At 42.5% G+C, this 19352-nt stretch overlaps 2 protein-coding genes across 2 annotated transcripts in view; one reads left to right on the top strand and one right to left on the bottom strand.

Annotated features, from left to right (window-relative positions):
- Chp1 (calcineurin like EF-hand protein 1) overlaps window positions 1–13012 on the bottom strand; it is a 62687-nt gene extending 49675 nt beyond the window's left edge. The window contains exon 1 of the mRNA XM_008846786.3: window positions 12823–13012. Coding sequence (XP_008845008.1) covers window positions 12823–12889 — 67 coding nt within the window. The 5' untranslated portion in view covers window positions 12890–13012. The remainder of the gene's footprint in view (window positions 1–12822) is intronic.
- A 131-nt stretch (window positions 13013–13143) lies between these two features.
- Window positions 13144–19352, top strand: part of Exd1 (exonuclease 3'-5' domain containing 1) — a 32897-nt gene continuing 26688 nt past the window's right edge. Inside the window, 2 exon segments of the mRNA XM_008846785.3 lie at window positions 13144–13541; window positions 17032–17218. Coding sequence (XP_008845007.1) covers window positions 17086–17218 — 133 coding nt within the window. The 5' untranslated portion in view covers window positions 13144–13541; window positions 17032–17085.

The raw sequence follows: 19352 nt of genomic DNA, 5'->3' as shown, positions 1-19352 counted from the left end.
GTGAGTTCCAGGATAGCTGGGGCTACAGGGAGACCCTGTCTCAAAAAAAACCAAGAAAAAAGAAAAAAAAAAGAAAAAGAAAGAGTACATGAAATTGTCAAAAAAAAAAAAAAGTGAGGGGGTGATATGGGAGGTGTTGGAGGGGAGGGATGGGCGGGGATTTGATCAAAATACCTTACACACGTATGAAATTCTCAATAAAGTTTTTTTAAGAGTTAAAAAAAAAGGATGAGGGCTGGAGAGATGGCTCAGAGGTCAAGAGCACTGGCTGCTCTTGCAGAGGTTCTGGGTTCAGTTCCAAGCACCCATATGGCAGCTAACAACCTTCCATTACTCCAGTTCCAGGAGAGCTGAAATTCCCTTCTGGCCTCCAAGGGCATTGCATGCATGTGATACACCTTCATACGTACAGGAAAAACACTCATATACATAAAAGTAAATAAAAAAGAATATATTAATCCCAGCACTCAGGAGGCAGAGGCAGGTAGATCTCTGTCATTTTTGAGGCCAGCCTGCTCTACATAGTGAGTTCCAGGGCAGCTGGGGCTACATGGAGATCCTGTCTCAAAAAGACCAAAAAAATAAAAAAATTTAAAAAACAACAAAGAGGCTAGAGAGATGGCTCAGCAGTTAAGAGTACTGACTGTTCTTGCAAAGAACCTGGGTTCAGCTCTCAGCAGACACACAGCAGCTAACAACTGTCCATAACTCCAATTCCGGGGGATCCAATGCCTTCTTCTGACCTCTGCTGGCACTGCATGACACTGGTATACTTACATACATGCAGGCAAAACACTCATAAACATAAAATAAAAATAATAAACAAATATAAAAAACAAAGTATTAGGTGACAGGGCTGTAAGTTCTGTTGTAGAGTACCCACTTATTATCATGAGCAAGGCTTTGGGTTTTATCACCACCACTACCACCCCCCCCCACACACACCCACAGCCACACTAAATGAAATAAACTTTTGTGGGGATTTCTTTTGGGGTGGGGAGTCTTTTTGAGACAGGGTCTCCCTTGTAGCCCTATCTGACCTGGAACTCACTATGTAGACCAAGCTGGCCTTGAAGTCAGAGATCCACCTGCCTCTGCCTCCCAAGTGCTGGGACTAAAGGCATATGCCACTACGCCCAGCTAAATGAAATACAGTTTAAAGTTTAAAGAGTAAAGTTTAAAAAGAAACAAGTCAGGTATCTTAATCAGCTTGGCACTTCAGGGTGGCATTCCTAAGTAGTTAACTCACACTGAATTAAAAATTGGGGCATATTAAATAGGTTCTGTTTTGAGAGTCTGGTTTACTTCTGCACTGAACATTACCTTTACCTCTTTTTCAGGACTGCTCTTTGGGTAGCATATCATCACAGCCTGGTTTAGAACAGCTTGTTTCTAGTTCCCAGGAAAGGAACTATTTCCAAGGGAACAAAACAGACAACTTACAAAGTGATAATGATAGAATCAGATGACATCTATAAGCAAAGCTATTTTTCAGAGCTAGAGAGATGGCTCAGTGGTTAAGAGCACTGGCTGCTCTTGCAGACGACCCGGGTTCGATTCCCAGCACCCACATGGTGGCTGACAACTCCAGTCCCAGGGAATCTGACGCCTTTTTCTGACCTCAAAGGGCATTGCATGACACAGGTGCACTTATACACAGGCAGACAATACATAAAATAAAAATAATAAAGAAAGTTAAGGGGCTGGAGAGATGGCCTTTTCTGTACTCCGTGGGCACTGTACGACTTACCTATGTGCAGGGCAATACACTAATACATATAAAATAAAAATAAATAAAATATTTTTTAAAAAGTTAAAAAAAAAGAAAAGCTATTTTGTTTCTTATTTTGAATTACCTCCATAAAATGAGATTATAAATGCAGGTGTACAATACAATTCTGAAAATACAAAAAGGCACTTCTGGGAAAAAGTTTATTTTCAAATGGAGAGAAAAAATAAAACTAAGTGATCATAGGAGAAAGCCTATCACTAAAAGGGTATAACAAGCTCAGGCTATCTCCACTGCACCTCTCGGGGCTTTAAGGGTTAACTGAAGTAGTTCTGGTAGTTGTTCTCCCCAAGCTAAAGCAACAGAACTGGACTTGTGGTGTTCAGAACAATGCAACAAAACAAACAAGGCAGGAGGTGAAACAGGAAATGAATGGTTTGTAGCAGAGGTGAGAGGGCACACCAGCACAGCTGTGACCTCTTCATCATAAGCTTCATCCTCAAAGTGGGGCTCTGTTCAGTAAGAGCTAAAGTGTGCAGAGAACAGAGAGTGGAGGGGGTGGCAGAACTGCTCCTATCCAGACAGAACAAGCAGGGGTCCAGCTGCTGAAGGCAAGAGATGTGGATGCTGTTGCCAGCCAGGCAGTGTAAATAGCTCTCAGTTAAGAACATACTTTCACACTTGTGATAGTCAGGTGGACAGCTTCTGATTCCATTCAGAGCACTACAAGAGGTAAGTGAATGGGATTGTGGGAGCTGATGAAAGAAAAATGCTTGGCAAAGGGCCTGGCACTTGATAAGGACTCCAAGTTAACTATTATCATCTCATCAACCCTACACCAGAGCCTGAAGGTACAGTTTATACAGCTATGCTAATTACTCTCCACCTTCTTCCTGACTGTGCCAGTTACAACCGCTTCCTTCAGGAACCTGCCCAGTTTGGCCTGGCCTCTAGCCCTAAAGGCTACTCTTGTACTAAAGTTCCCTTAAGTTTTGCAAAAATAAGTCAGCTAAAGGATGACTACTGTTTCCCAAAAAATATTCTGAGAAAACAAAAAACTGTGTTCACCATCTCAACATTTTTTTTCATTTCTTTAATATATCATCTAATATTAGTCACTTGTGTACTACAGATAGTTCCAAAAGCTTACTTTTCATTTAGTAATTCATAATTCTTGTGTATTGGTTTAGGAGTTTTTTTTTTTTTTTTTTTTTGGTCCCCTTTTTGAGACAGGGTCTCCCTGTAGCCTCAGCTGTCCTAGAACTCACTATGTAGACCAGGCTGGCCTTGAACTCACAGAGATCCGCCTGCTGCCTCCCATGTGCTGGGATCAAAGGCGTGCGCCACCATGCCCAGCTGGTTTGGAGTATTTTTACAGTATTCTCTGTGTGTGTCTGTATGTATATAGTGTAGTTTATGTGTCGTACATGCACGTGTCTATTTACCCATGCATGTGCATGCAGAAGCCAGAGTAGGATTTGGGGTGTCTTTTTCTACCACTTTCCAATTTACTGTCCTGAGACCGGGTCTCTCACTGAACTGCAAACTCACTATTATGGCTGGCTGGCTAGAGAACTCTGGGGATTCTGTCTCCACCTCCCAACGCTGGGGTTATAGGCATGCCTGCCTTTTTACGTAGGTGCTGGGGATTGGAAATGAAGTCCTGTTTGCAGAACAAGCACCCATACCCACGGACCCAACTCTCTGGCCCCTCGAGTATTTTAAAATAACTGTATAATATTTAGTTCACTAGATCAGTTTTTTTTTTTTTAATGTGTATGCGTGTATTACCTGCATGTTGGTAAGTGCACCCATGTCATGCAATGCCCACGGAGGTCAGAAGAGGCTGTCAGATCCCCTGGGACTGGAGTTTCGGACAGCTGTTAGCTGCCATGTGGGTGCTGGGATTTGAACCTGGGTCTTCTGCAAGAACAACCAGTGTTCTTAACCGCTGAGCCATCTCTCCAGCCCCACTAGATCAGTTTTTAGTGGTTAGTGTCTTACATTTCAGATTACTCTTCTTTAAGAAGGAAAATGGTCAGGGACTGGAGTGATGGCTCAGTGGTTAAGAGCACTGGCTGCTCTTGCAGAGGACCCAGGTGCACTTACACACATGTAGGCAGTAAACTCATACACATAAAATAAAGATAAATTTTTTAAAAATTTAAAAAAGGAAAATGATCAAATTGTATTTCTCTTCATATTACTTTTAATATATTCACATGATAAAATGCAAATGGAACAATACACAATGTAGTCTTCCTACTACCCAATTTCCCATTTTCCAATGCCACAGGCATGAAATTAGCAGGTTTTTTTTAATCCTAGAAATTTTCTGTGTATGTTTATAGTAAGCTACACAATTTTAAAACTGAGGGAAATGTTATGATATAGTCCAACCCCTAAAATTAAAAAAATGAGTCATTAGACAGATGATTACGTATAAGAATGTACATGGAACCTTCTTGTAGTATGACTTTTAAATTCCTTTAGTAAGGACTAGTGTGGCATTATACTGTATTTTATGGGGAAAATCACTTTATAGTGATTTTATAGTGAATTCATAGTTTACCAACATATTAAAAACATATATTTAAGTAGCTAAAAATTAAGAAACTGTTATCTTCCAAAACAAACTGGAAAATCAATGGCAAAATGTACAACCCAATGTCAACTTTTAAAATTGCTCACGATGGTCATATCTGAACCTATCACCTGTATTTCAAAACTAATGGTATAATAATATAATTAAACTGATCTTTGTTAACAAGAGAGAAAGCTTTAAACTAGGTGCTAAATTCACTCACTCATCAAAGAATATAAAGCAACCTTCAAAGTGTACAGGCTGACGCTGAACTTACTGTACAGTCCAGGATGGCCTCAAACTTACAAATCCTGCCTCAGCTTCCTGAGTGGACCACCACATTGGGCTCCAATTTAATTTTTTTTTTTAATGTGTATGAGTGTATTCCCTGCATGTATGTAAGTGCACTAGTGTTGTACAACATCTGCGGTCAGAAGAGGGCACTGGATCCCCTGGAACTTGAGTTATAGATGGTTATTGGCTGCCATATGGGTGCTGAGAACCAAACCCGGGTCCTCTGAAAAGTAGCCAGTGCTCTTAACTGCTGAGCCATCTCTCCAGTTATGCTTCACCCAATTTACCTTTAAGTGGGCTATTCAATTCATGTGCATAATGGTATTAGAAATGCCAAGAATAAAGAAAGAACATGTTTCCAATAACAGCAAACCTGTAACATTCTTAGAAACCAAAGGAAATCTCAGGAGTTGACAGCTTTTCTCAGAAAAGACTGTTACGTGGACATGTCTTGAGTGAAGCAATAGTTTTCTCTACTAATGAGTAAATAATCATTTAAAATTAAGATTGCAGGGATCCTGATAACCTTTCTGAGACCAGGTCTTTCTTTTTGGGGGGGGAGGGTGTCCTTTTTGAGACAGGGTTTTCTTGTATCTCCAGTTGGCTTGGAACTCACTATGTAGACCAGGCTGGCCTTGAAATCATTGAGATCTGCCTGCCTCTGTTCTACCTCCCGGGCCCGAGTTCAGATCTTTCTATCATCACTGCCTAGTGCTTAGGGCAGGAGGTATTTCACAGAGGTGACACCCACCCACTTCTGGAAAGGCAAAGATAAGAAAAACTAAAAGGAAATAAGCAAAGTTATTTTGTTCTTTTTATCCCAGTCTTAATGAAGAAGACAACCTAGGGTAAAGCATACAACTGCAGCCAATGGCAGCTCTAGATACATACTGTAAGGCTGAAGTCTGCATCCCTAACCATTCCTCCTTAACACCCCACACTACCCAGAACAAAAAGCCTACTTATTCTCTTAAAAATAAACAGACATGGGGCTGGAGAGATGGCTTAGTGGTTAATAACATTGGCTATTCTTGCAGAAGACCCGGGTTCGAATCCCAGCACCCACATGGCAGCTAACAACTGTCTGTAACTCCAGTTCCAGGGGATCTGACAGCCTCTTCTGTCCTCTGCTGGCATTGCATGACATGGGTGCACTTACCTACACACAGGCAATACACACATACACATAAAAATAATAAATATTTAAAAAATAAAAAAATAAAAATAAACAGACAACAAATAAAGTCTGTCTTCCCATAACTGAGTAAATTTGAGTATTACTGAATGGTAGGTAATATAGAATTACTGTCAATTTTCATAGGTGTGATGATAATATTGTGGTTATGTAGTAATGTGGTTCCCTTTTCCCATAATACATGAAGAGAATTAGGGGTAAAAAGTTCCTTCTATGGGCTGAAGAGTTGGCTCAGCAGTTAAAAGCACTGACTACTCTTGCAGAGGACCTGGGTTTGATTCCCAGCACCCACATGATTGCTAACAGCTGTCCTAACTCCAGTTCCAGGGGATCTGATGCCATCTTCTGACCTCCACAGGCACTGCATGACACTGGTGCATTTACACACATGTAGGTAACATACTCATACACATAAAATAAATTTAAAATATTAAAAAAAGAGTTCCTTTCAAATACTTGATTTTAAAAAGGGGAGGGGGGAGGCTGGAGAGATGGTTCAGTGGTTAAGAGTACTGGCTGCTCTTGTAGAGGACCTGGGTTCAGTTCCAAGCACCCACATGGCAGCTAACAGTTGTCCCTCACTCTCTAATTCTAGTACTGTGGACCTTCACTGACATTGCATGCACTAGTGCACTTACATACATGAAGAGCAAATTATTCATATACATAAAATTATATATATGTACACACACATACACACACACAAAATGAAAAATGTAATACAAAAGAATCTAAAAGTACAAGGCATGGGGCTGGGGTACAGCTCAGAAGTGGGCTCAGGGCTGTCACGGTGAGGCCCTGGGCTTGCGCACCAGCACTAAGAACAGGCACAGGCCACAGAAGGAGCTACTGCATATATATATATATAAAAATCAATGTATACATCAGGGCTGGAGGTACGTTCAGCTCTTATGCACTGCTTAGCTCTGGGTTTAATCCCTAGTATAAAAACAAATAGCCGGGGTGTGGTGCCGCACACCTTTAATCCCAGCACTTGGGAGGCAGAGGCAGGTGGATCTTTGTGAGTTCAGGGGTACAGGGAGGCCCTGTCTCTAAAAGACCAAAAAAAAAAAAAAAAACCAAACCAAAACATTTGTTTGCATGTGCATGTATACATGTACACACATACTTATGCCATAGCACACTCAGAGGAGTTGATTCTCTCTTTCCATATGTGATTCCTGAGGTTCATACTCAGGTCATTAAGCCTGGTGGCCAGTGCCTTTACCCACTGAGCCAACTGGTCAGCCCAAGACAGTATCTTGTTATGTAATCTAGGCTGGTCTTGAACTCATAGTCTTCTTGCCTTAGTCTCTCTAGTACTGTCATTACAGGCATAAGCTACCACATATGTTTAGGTACAAAAATCTAAACTCCTGAATCTGATACATTCAGGTCACAGTAAGTTTGCTTTTCACTACAACATATGTTATCTGTTCCCTCTCTTCTATAATAATGTTTGTTGCACATAATCCATGAACCAGTATTTGGCAGCATATTTTTTTGCTCAAATGCAGAAAACTCAGCTTATATCTCTGTAGCTGCTTCTAGGGTCAAGGATCTTCTACCTGAGTAAACCTCAAGTACTCTGCTCTGAACCACCCTCCTCTTTCAAAAACTGTCCATGACCCAAGCACGGTGGAACCTGCCTTTAGTCCTAGCACATGGGAGGCAGAGGCAGCTGGACCTCTGAGCTCAAAGCCAGTCTGGTCTACACAGTCAGTTCTAGGCCAGTTGGGCTACAGAGATACGCTGTCTCAAAAAACGTTCTTGAGTGTCTACTCCTTCAGAGCCTTGTTCTTTAATTCAACATATGGTTCTTACCTCTTTCTGGCAAGAAATGGGAATTTAATTTTGGGAGAAAACTACAAAAATATAGGATATCACAAATTATTTCTAGCTTGCTAAAGATGTTAGTTATGTGTGCATTTCCAATTCAATAGGAGACAGAAAACAGCAGGGTCTTCTGTACTAACAGAACCCTCAAATACTATGGTATGGCAGGGAAGGGTAGGCAGAGGCCCTCCAATTTGGAGGCAGTAACATTCAGCTAAATTTCAAGAAATGTTCTCAATTGTCCTTGTCAGGCTTGGACTCTGTTGGAACTACAGAGAAACCCACACCCTTCATATCATTACTACACCCTTTCAAACAAACAAAACCTCACCAGTCTGTACAAGTCACTTCCTAAACCTGTTTAACACCCTGCCCATACCCACATGACAGAGGGTAGAGACTAAAAATAAATCAATCTGTATTCACCACTGTTTAGTTGGTGTGAATCCTTTTTTAGTTTTTTTTGTTGTTGTTTGTTTGTTTGAGACAGGGTCTCCCTGCAGCCCCAGCTGGCCTAGGACTCAACTACGTAGACCAGGCTGGCCTTGAACAGAGACTCTGCCTGCCTCTGCCTCCCAAAGTGTGGCCCACCAAGCCCGGCCATCCAAGGGTGGGCATAAATGGCATGAACCCTTTCTATAGTTAAGGTTTTAGGTAATTCACAGCCAGGTTATTCCTACAGTTAAATGAACTAAGAGTGATAAATCCTCAAGACATTGTGACCTCCCTCTAAATTATACCTTTTTTAAAAAAATTTTTATTATTTTTATGTGTATGAGTGTATTGCCTGCATTATGTGAGTGTACCCGTGTCATGCAATGCTGCGGTCAGAAGAGGGCTTTGAATTCCCCAGGAACTGGAGTTAAGGACAGTTCATAGCCACCATGTGGGTACTGGAAATCGAACCCGGGTCCTCTGCAAGAGCAGTCGTGCTCTTAACTGCTGAGCCATCTCTCCAGCCCCTAAATTACATCTTTTATTCAAATGTGCTGAGTTATAAAAATATAGACATGTAAAAGGGGGTAGAACAAAGACAACACCTAGTTGTTTTATAACAAAACAAAGGGTATCTTAAACTATGAGAAACAGCAGGGTGGAAGCTGAGGTAGGAGGATTGCCTTGAGTTCAAGATTAGTCTCAAAAATCAAGCCAGGTGCACTGGTATAATGCCAGCACTTGGAAGGTAGAGGCAGGCAGATCTCTGTGAGAGTGAGGCCAGCCTGGTCTACGTAGTGAGTTCCAGGCCAGCTGAGGCTATAGGGAGACCCTGTCTCAACACACACATACACAATCAATCAATCAATCAATCAATCAATCAATCAATCAAACAATAAAAAAATAAAATCAAGATTTGTCTTTTATTTTTATTTTTTAAAAGGTTTTTAAAAAATATTTTATTTTTATTTTATGTGTATGAGTGTATTGCCTATATGTATGTGAGTACACCCATGTCATGCAATGTCTCGGAGGTCAGAAGAAGGCTTCTGATTCCCCTGGAACTGGAGTTAAGGAGGGTTCGTAGCTGCCATGTAGGTGCTGAGAATCGAACCCAGGTCCTCTGTAAGAGCAGTCAGTGCTCTTAACTGCTGAGCCATCTCTCCAGCCCCTTAATTTATTACTTTTATTTTATATGTATGCATATATTGCCTGCATGTAGGTAAGTGCACCTGTGTTGTGCAATGCCCAAGGTCAGAAGATGATGTTGGATCCCCTGGGACTGGAGTTACAGACACTTGTTAGCTGCCATGTGGGTGCTGGGAATTGAATCTAGGCTGTCAGTGGTCTAACTGTTGAGCCATCTCTCTAGCCCCCCCTTCTTAATTTAGTGTTTCTTACTGACTGTTCCCTAAATCATTCTTCCTCAAGCAAGAAGCAGACAAAAACAGAACAAATTTTGGCTCTCTACTCTCCAGATACCTGTTGCTCAAAATTTTTCTAAACTTTCTGTAACATGACAAAATTACTAAACTGGATATTATGGTGCTGCCTATCATCCCAGAACTCAGGGCTGAGGCAGGAGGATTATAACAGTTCAAGGCCAGCCAGAGCTACATAGCAAAACCCTGTCTCAATAAACAAAACAAAACAAAACAAAGCAAAAAACAACAAGCCTGGTGTTGTAGCACAGGTCTATGATCCCAGCACTCCAGAGGTATAGGCAAGATCAGTAGCCCAAGGATAGCCTTGGCTATATAGCAAGTACAAGGCCTACTGGAGTTTCATGACAACCTGTCTCAAAAAAAAAAAAACAACCAACTAAATAACAACAGAAACCAAAACTGGTAGAACTCAATAAAATAAATGCTAAAAAAAAAAAAAAAACCCAAAAAACAAAACAAACAAAAAAAACCCTAGCAAGGCATGGTGGCACACACCTTTAATCCCAGCACTAGGGAGGCAGAGACAGATGGGCATCTGTGAGTTCCAACCCAGCCTGGTCTACATAGAAAGACCCTATCTCAAAACAATCTTCCCCTGCCAAAAACAAACAACAACAAAAAACTAAGCCAGGAGTGGTGGCATATACCTGCAATCCTAGCACTTGGGGAGGCAGAGGGTGGAGAATCTCTGTGAGTTCAAGACCAGCAAGGGCTACATAGTAAGACCCTGTCTCACTGTCTCAAAAACTTGAAAACAAGCCAAGTGTGTTGGCACACACCTTTAGTCCCAGCACTTGGGAGGTAGAGGCAGACGGATCTCTGAGTTCGAGGCGAGCCTGGTCTACATAGTGAGTTCAGGTCAGCTGGGACTACAGGGAGACCCTGTCTCAAAAAGACAAAAAAACAAACAAACAAAAAAAAAAACCCAAAACAAGAAACTTCTATGGCAGAGATTTGGGAGGCAGAGGTGGCACACACCTGTAATCCCAGTATTTGGGAGACTGAGGCAGGAGGGTCTCCAATTTGATTTACCCTGGGCTACAGAACAAGAATCTGTCCAAAAGGGGGAAAAATAGGAAAGAAAAAGGAAAAGAAAATTAAACAAACCTCTGCTGATAGGCACTAACTAGATAAAGTGATGGCTCAATCCCTAGAGTACAAATGACTTTGTAGAAGATTGGAGGAGATAGTTCCTGGAAGTCACTCAAAATGCCTGAGGTTAATTTATCTAAAATGAATAAATTCATGCATACATCAAGATCCAATTCCTAACTCCTGTCCTCCACAGGGCCAGCTCACAAAGACTCTCTCTTCCCTAGATTCTGAAGGTGGGTGCCACATGATTGCAGCTTCCTTACATCATGATGCTCATCAGAACTCTCTCTGGCTTATTTCCCCAACCAGGTGGTGGGCGTCTTTTGCTACCATCTGCTTTGAAATCTTAGCATATTATTAAACACAGCCACAGCGGAAATTGAGTATGTGTTTCACCAGGCTTTCCTGCTCAATATACACATTTGCACTGGTTTTAATGAGACTCTCATACTTTAGTCACTCTTTGGCAATGAGGAAAATAGTTCTTCCATGATTCCTTAGGTTGTCATGAGTCACATGGTAAAATAACTTGAGTCCTATAGCCAGGCCCTTTTCATCAGGTCTAATGTACTTCATTTTGAAGTAAAAATAGATTTTCCCCAGCTGAGCATGATGACCCATGTTTCTTATCCCAGCACCTAAGAGACTGAGGCAGGAGGATCACCATGAGTTTGAAGCTAACTTGCACTACATAGTGAGTTCTAAGCAAACCTGGGCTACCCAGTGACTGTCTCAAAAACAAAACAATAGCTCGTCCCACTCAATGTATTTCATTATGTGACTCTATTTTAAGCACAGATGCTTTAATTTGGGTGTTGCCTTAGACTTAAAGAAATTATTACAAGTGTGGCCAGAGGTCATGGCCACAAAATATAGTAAAATGCTTGCTGAATCCAAATTGCTATATTTCTACTCCTGGAGTCAAGAGTAAGTCATAAAAGAACATAAAGGCAAGTGGCCCAAGTACTGAAAACTATAAACAGCTAACCACTTTCTGTCATTCATTCAAAACTGTGAAATGGATTGCCTTGTTTCATGGTGAGGTCAGCATGGTTAAAGGTCTTCATGGCAAAGCTTAATGACCATAATGCAAGAAAGGATTGGTGAAGGGAGCCAACCAATCTGATAAGAGGTGGGGCTACATAACATCTCTTCCAAACTGAAGACTCTAGAAAGTTGAACTTGAAACATGACAACTTTTAATTTCTCCAAGAAATTAGTTTCCCCAGCATTCCTCAGTACTATTTGCCATTGTGTTACTTGCCAGTCACATCATTAGTAAAGGAAGGTATCACGAAGAGACAGAGCATACAAAAACTACCATTCACAAAGGATTACTGAAAAAGCACTGGATCAATACAATTGTATACCACACATTACAAACTTAAGTGCTGTTTTCGGTGCTTCAAAATTCCCAAAGCCCTGCTGCCCCTTTGCTCAGGTTAACAAGAAAGAAACTGAAATATATGTATATATACATATATTCCTAGTACAAATTCACAGATTTTTGGAGTACATCCAATTTCAATAACGACTGCATAAAGTACAACATAGTAGAAATCAATATATTTGAAATTAGGACAGGAATTTAAGTTTAAAAACCTGGTGGTCACTATAACCGTGCTTTTGCTCCAAAAGTTCATATGAAGTCTCAAGTTTTCGGACTCCTGAGTGCTTACAGGTTCCCCAAGCATCGAGTCACGTCTTCCAAAACCTTACTATACAGTCTTCCTGAGTTTATTTTTCCCGGTGTGTGATTTCCACCGTTGTCAGTGGTTTTAGGTCCTGGCTCAGAAACCTCACAAGAACAGATTGCGTTTTCTACAGGAACCATTCATATTTCCTGGATCTGCTTCTGCTTTACCTAGTATTGAAGATGTTTCTTAGGGAAAGTTGGTTAGAGGGACGATAAAGGAAGGGAATTCGGGGACTTTTGTGGGCAGGAGCCGGGTGGTGGTGTCTGTGCTCTGCTGGTGAACGAGCCCTTTGAGAAACAAGACAGCACCAGAAGAGGCACATCCCCGCTCCGGGAAGCTACAGCTGGGCGTACAGGCACCGTAGCCTCGGTACTCCCGAGCCCCAGTACCTGAGGCTGCACGGGTCCCCCAAAGTCACGGCACCCGAGAGCCCAACCGCAGCGCCAACCGCCCTCAGTCCTGAGGCCAGCCTGACGCGCCGGGCCACCTTCCCACTCCTAACCCGAACTCACAGCCAGTCTCCTTCTTGATCTCCTCGAGCTCTTCGTCCCGCAGTAACGTGGAGGCCCTGGACCCCATCACCGTGCCGGAGCTCCTCCGGAGCGGCAGCGCCAGAAGCAACGGCGGCGGGAGGGAAGAGACCGGGGTCAAGAAGGGAGAGGGCAGTGTCTCTCGGCGGCCGCGGGAGGAAAACCAGGGGAGGTGCGCGGGGGAGGGGGGCCCGACACCAGCCAATTAGCAGCGAGGCCGCGCCCTGCGCAGGTGTCGACGTCACCGCGGGGAGCTCCAGCCCCCGAATGAATCAGCTCCGCCGTCGCCAGAGCCCGACTGGAGACACACCCCTCCCCCGGAACCGGGGCTGCCACGGGCCTTAAAAGGGCGATGCCAAGGTGGCGCTAGCGCCCGCAATTAAAAGGGCAACGGCGCCGACCCCCCGAGGCTGGGCGACAGCCTAGCCGACAGTTTCTCACTGGACTCTAGACTCCAGGAGTCCCTCCCCACAGAGGACAGAAATTGCTGGACAATGTAGACAGACTGAAGGAGGAGAGCGTGACTGCAGCCGCTGGGAAGTGCATGCCGGGATGCGGGCTTCCGCTGGCCGCGCGGGGGCGCTGGGAAGCTCCAGGACTCGCTGATCAACCGCCGCCGAGTGGTCTGAAGAGCCTGAGCTTTCTTCTGTACCTGTAGTCCCTACTTTAGGTCTGGATTTCCCAAACCAATCCACCTGAAGGTAGTGCAGAGTGGATTCTCATCCAGGGACCGTTTATTTCTTTGAAGTTTATCTTTTCTTTTAAAGTGAGGATTTGTACCGGGAATGACCTTGCATGCCTTTAACCCCAGCACTCGGGAAGCTGAGGCAGGAGGATCTCTGTGAGTTCCAGGCCAGTGGGGCTACAAAGCAAGACCCTGCCTCAAAAAAAACAAAAACAACAACAACGAGGATTTGGAGTCTGGAGTGGTGGTACATGCCGTATTTCAGCCCTTGTTAGGTGGAGGCAGGAAGATTGAGTCCAGCCTGGGCAGTATCAGTAACTCCTGTCTAAACTTTGAACTCACTATGCAGTCCAGGCTAGCCTCAAACACAGATATCCACCTACCACTTTGCCTCCAAAGGCCTGGGATTAAAGGCTTGTTGCCACCATACCCCACTCCCCGCTATATTTTTATACTTTGTGTCTTCACAAATATTGATAGTAGCAACAACCAGAACCCTACTTACAAGATAAGAAAAGGGACGCTGTATCACTGTCTCCTTATTCTCTTGAGGTAGGGTCTTTTACTGAGCCTGAAGCTGGCTGGCAGGAACAAGCCTCATCAGTCTTCCTGCCTCTGCCCTCCACAGCACTGGGGTTACAGACGTGTGCATGGCCATGCCAAGCTTTTTAAGTGGGTTCCAGCGTCCAAACTCAGGTCTATGAGTTCCAAGCCAGCTGGGGCTACATAGTGAGATCCTGTCTCAAGATAAAAAGAAAAAGAAAAAAAGAAAGATGAGGATTTGGAGTCTGGAGTAGTAGCAGGGGCCATATCCCAGCCCTTGTTAGGTAGAGGCAGGAATATTGTTAAATTTGAGACCAGCCTGGGCAATATCAGTAACTCCTGTCTAAAGAAATTTTGGGAGTCAGGAATAGATAGATAGATAGATAGATAGATAGATAGATAGATAGATAGATAATGTAATTCAGTGGTAGAGTGCTTGCCTAGTATGTACAAGACTGTGAGTTCAATCATCAGCACTGGAAAAATATAATATATTATCTGCCTAAAATGCTATGTAACCTTTCATCTTCCTAGTTCAGGAAGGCTCATTATTTCATCACTGTTTTATAGTTAAATAGCAAAATTTATTGCTTGAGTTTGCTTAACGTGGCAAACACAAGCAGCTTTCAATTTTTTTTTTTTTTTTTTGTCTTTTTGAGACAGGGTCTCCCTGGAGCCCCAACTGGCTTGGAACATGCTATGTAGACCAGACTGACCTTGAACTCACAGAGATCCACCTGCCTCTGCCTCTGGAGTGCTGGGATTAAAGGCTTGTGCTGCCATGCCCAAACAGCTTTCAAATTTTTAAAAAGATTTTATTTTTAATTATGTGTATATGTGTGTGTGTGAGCATCTGAGTGTGCATGCATGAAGAGGCCAGGAGATGGCATTGAATCCCTTGGAGCTGGAGTTACAGGTGGATGTGAGTCACCTGATGTGGGTCCTGGGAATTGAATTCAGGTCCTCTGCAAGAAGGGTATGTACTTTTAACTGTTGAGCCGTCTCTCCAGCCCCTTAAACCACAGCAGAAAAAGAAAGTTTATCTGAACTTCTAAATATTGGGCTAGCCTTAAAACGAGATTATTCTATATGATATTGTAAATAGAAAGGATTACTCTTTTGTTGTTTTTTGAAACGGTCCCCCTGTGCCCTCAGCTGACCTGGAACTCTGCTATGTAAACCAGTATGACCTCCATCTCACAGAGATTGGATTGCCTCAGCCTCCCGAGTGCTGGGATTAAAAGTGTTCACTACCACACCTGGCTCAGGATTACTTTTTAAAAAAAAATATTTTATTTATCATTCCCATTCCATGTGTATGTGTGCACTGCCTGCATGTATGTAAGTGCACCTGTGTCGTGCAGTGCCCACAGAGGACAGAAGAGGCTGTCGAATCCCCTGGAACTGAAGCTACAGACAGTTGTCAGCTGCCATGTGGGTGCTGGAATTCAAACCCAGATCTTCTGCAAGAACAGTCACTGTTCTTAACCACTGAGCCATCTCTCCAGCCCCAGGATTACTCTTAAATTATAGTATTATACTACAGAACTCCAAAACTATTGGAGATCCAACATTCTTTTCTTGCCTTCATAGGCATTGTACAACATGGGTGCACTTACATACATGGAGGCAGAACACTCATACACATAAAATTTAAATTTAAAACAAATATTACTTTTATTTTTTTGTGTATGAGTGTATTGCCTGCATGTATGCAAGTGCACCCATGTTGTGCAATGCCTGCAGAGGTCAGAAGAGAGCGTCGGATCCTCTGGAACTGGAGTTAGGACAGTTGCTAGCTGCCCTATGGGTGCTAGGAACCAAACCCGGGTCCTCTGCAAGAGCAGCCAGTGCTCTTAACTGCTGAGTCATCTCTCCAGCTCCAAAATTTAAAAAAAAAATTTTTTTTTGTCTTTTTGAGACAGGGTCTCCCTGTAACCCCAGCTGTCCTGGAACTCACTATGTAGACCAGGCTGGCCTTGAACTCACAAAAATCTGCCTGCCTCTGCCTCCCAGTGCTGGGATTAAAGGCATGCGCCACCATGCCCAGCCTAAAACTTTTTAAAAACTTAAAGCCTGACCTGGGTTCAGTCCCTAGAATCCACATAAATGTGGAAGGAAAGAATCAATCCCACAGGCATGCCAATGTGTCCTTTCTCACTCTCACATGCATAATAATGATAACAATTTTTAAAGACTCCATTTTAAGGCTGGCAAGATAGCTCAACAGATAAATTCACTTGCCTGGTTATCTGAGTTTAATCTTCAGGACCTACAGAGTGAAAGGAGGTAAATGGCTCTTGCAGGTTGTCCTCTGACCTCCACATTCCTGCTGTGTGGTAATCCCCCAATAAATAAATAAGTAAATAAATTAATATAACCATGTGGTAGCTTATGCCCTTAACCCCATATGGGTTTGGAGGGGGGAGGGTCACAGAAGCAGGCAGATCTCTGTGAGTTCAAGTCCAACCTGGTTTACATAGCAAGTTCCAGGCCAGCTGGGGCTACAGGGACACCTTGTCTCATGGATGGATAGATGGATGGATAGATGATTGATTGATTGATAGATAGATAGATAGATAGATAGATAGATAGATAGACAGACAGAAGATAGATAGATAGATAGATAGATAGATAGATAGATAGATAGATAGATAGATAGATAGATATAAAAATACCAGCGTTGTGGAATATACCTTTAATCCAACACTCAGGAGGCAAAGGCAGGAGGCGCTCTATGAGATCAAGGCCAGCTTGATCTTCGTACTTCCAGGTTAGCTGGGGCTATAGTTTTCAGATTCCCACATATGAATTTAAACTATACCAGCCATGTTTCTCATTAGTATTGTAACATGATGAATAAAACCGAACCACTCTTTTTACCCTCATAGATATGGAGAAAGGCTTAGTAACCATACTTCCAAAACAGTTTTTTTAAAAATCATGTCTTTATTAATTTTCAGGTGTTTGGATACTTAATGAAGATTCTTTGAGGACTGCTTTTGGACTCAAAAGGCATGGATCCCAGCAGTGACTACTATTTCCTCAACCAGATTTTGTGGAAGAGAGTGAAACTCACATTGGTTTCTGGTGCCTTTGAGGGTGTGCTTCAGCATGTGGATCCTAACAAAATTGTTGTCCTGAAAAAAGGTTTTCTTCTGTTTGTCATACTCTTCTGCCTCTTAGAGATTAGTGGTAGAGTATAGGTAATGACTTTGGGCTCCATCAGGAACTAAGAAAGGAGCATCATTTCTATTTTAATCTACCATGAGAGGAAGATTAGAATACTGTTCCCTACCAGAGCAAAATGGCCACCAGTTCTAGTTGATCCCCACTTCTATACTTTGACAGAATAGTAAAGTTTTTCAATATAAAGTTTTACATTTTTGGTGCTGAGCTGGGCATGGTGGCACATGCCTTTAATCCCAGTACTTGGGAGGCAGTAGCAGGTAGATCTCTATGAGGTTGAGGCCAGCTTTATTTATATAGTGAATTCCAGATCACTTGGAGCTATAGGGAGACACCCTGTCTCAAAAAGACCAAAAATAAAAATAAAACCATGTCTCATGAAAAAAGGAGTCTACAGTGGCTAAAGGATATGAGCAGGGACCAGGTGCCTTATGTTCCTGCTCTGCCACCTTAGTGATCATCTGCCCTTCTCATGACAAGATTACCTTTGCATGTTTCAACTCCATTTCTGGTTACTCATAAAGGATGAAATTGAAAAACGGCCAAATGGAAGAGCAAAGTGGGAGACGGAAGCAGGAACTTTGTGTGCTGAGTATGCCCCTCCCAGCACCTTCAGGTGTTCTCTGTCACTAAGCTCTGATTGACAGAGGCTTTTTTCAACTAGAATACTGGCTTGCTAAAGTGGTAGTTTACTGACAAGATAGGCTTCAAGTTTACAATTAAGTTCTCAATTATAAAAACTAAGATTTGAGGCCTGGAGAGAGTGCTCAGTGGTTAAGACCACATACTGCTCTTGCAGAGGAACCCAGTGTGGTTCCTAGCACCCATACCAGTCTCCTCAGGACCACCTGTAACTCCAGGTCCTGGGGATGGATGCCCTCTTCTAGCTTCTGTGGGCACCTGCACTTATATGCACATACCGTTACATAGGCATATACACATAATTAAAATGAAAATAGATGTTTTTTAAAAATAGCATTTGAGAGATTAGTGTTACTTAAACCATATTTTAAGTTAAAATGGGCTAGGTGGGATGGGACTGTAACAAACTTTCACAGAATTCATTCAGTGATCATTTACTGATTATTTTGTACCATAAAAATGTGCTAGGTAGGGACTGGAGAGATGGCTCAGTGGTTAAGAGCACTGACTACTCTTGCAGAGGACCTGGGTTCGATTCCCAGCACCCACATGGCAGCTACGAACTGTCCTTAACTCTAGTTCCCAGGGAATCCAAAGCCCTCTTCTGACCTCCACTGGCATTATGTGACACGGGTACACTCACATACAGGCAGGCAATACACTCATACACATAAAATAAAATAAATAAAATTTAAAAATATGTGCTAGGTACTAGGGATGTATATGTATATCTCCCTGGTACCTAGCACACTTTTAATGATTTATAGATATATAGTAATAACATTTATATATGTAGTAATAGCATGATCTAGTCATCAGAAAATTTAATTAAATCAATAGTCAAATATGACAATAACAGCAAAAAAGAATAAGATAAATAGGTAGACAGGTATAAAAAAACTGAATAGTGACACGTGTATTCTCAGCTGTTTCAGGAGACTGAGGCCTGAGTTTGTAATCCCAATTGTTTTTTCAGTAGCAGTGTGATATTGAGCAAGTCATTCAAAATGAAATGCGTGTCTCATTATGCTACAGGAGAACAAAATGTAGGCAGATGGCATGTTCCTGGCTTGGAGTGAGTGTTCAGTATATAGAGGTTCTAGGTAATTAGTAAGCAAGGAATTAAGCATAAAGCATGTAGGCCAAAGAAGAAAGAAGAGGACATTGCCAAAGGGTGTATGAAGGTCAAGTCAGATGAGACTGTAAAAGCCCTTGATAATCTCTGATCTCAGTAAGAATAAATTTAATAGAATAACAAGGATAGAGCTCAGTCATTTAAGATTACTGAGAGGCTTGGAAATAGACAGCTGCTATGAGTACTTCATTTCGAATGCCATGCCTATTGGCTCATGCCTGTAATCCCAGCACTTGGGAAATGGAAGCAGGAAGATCATGAGTTCAAGGCCACCTTCAACTACATAGAGAGTTTGAGGCCAGCCTAGAACATATGAGA

This window comes from Nannospalax galili, unplaced genomic scaffold (assembly GCF_000622305.1).
Source record: "Nannospalax galili isolate Female #2095 unplaced genomic scaffold, S.galili_v1.0 scaffold342, whole genome shotgun sequence".
Classification (NCBI taxonomy): domain Eukaryota; kingdom Metazoa; phylum Chordata; class Mammalia; order Rodentia; family Spalacidae; genus Nannospalax; species Nannospalax galili.
The sequence above is the reverse complement of the archived record's forward strand: the minus strand, read 5'-3'. Positions and strand labels throughout refer to the sequence as shown.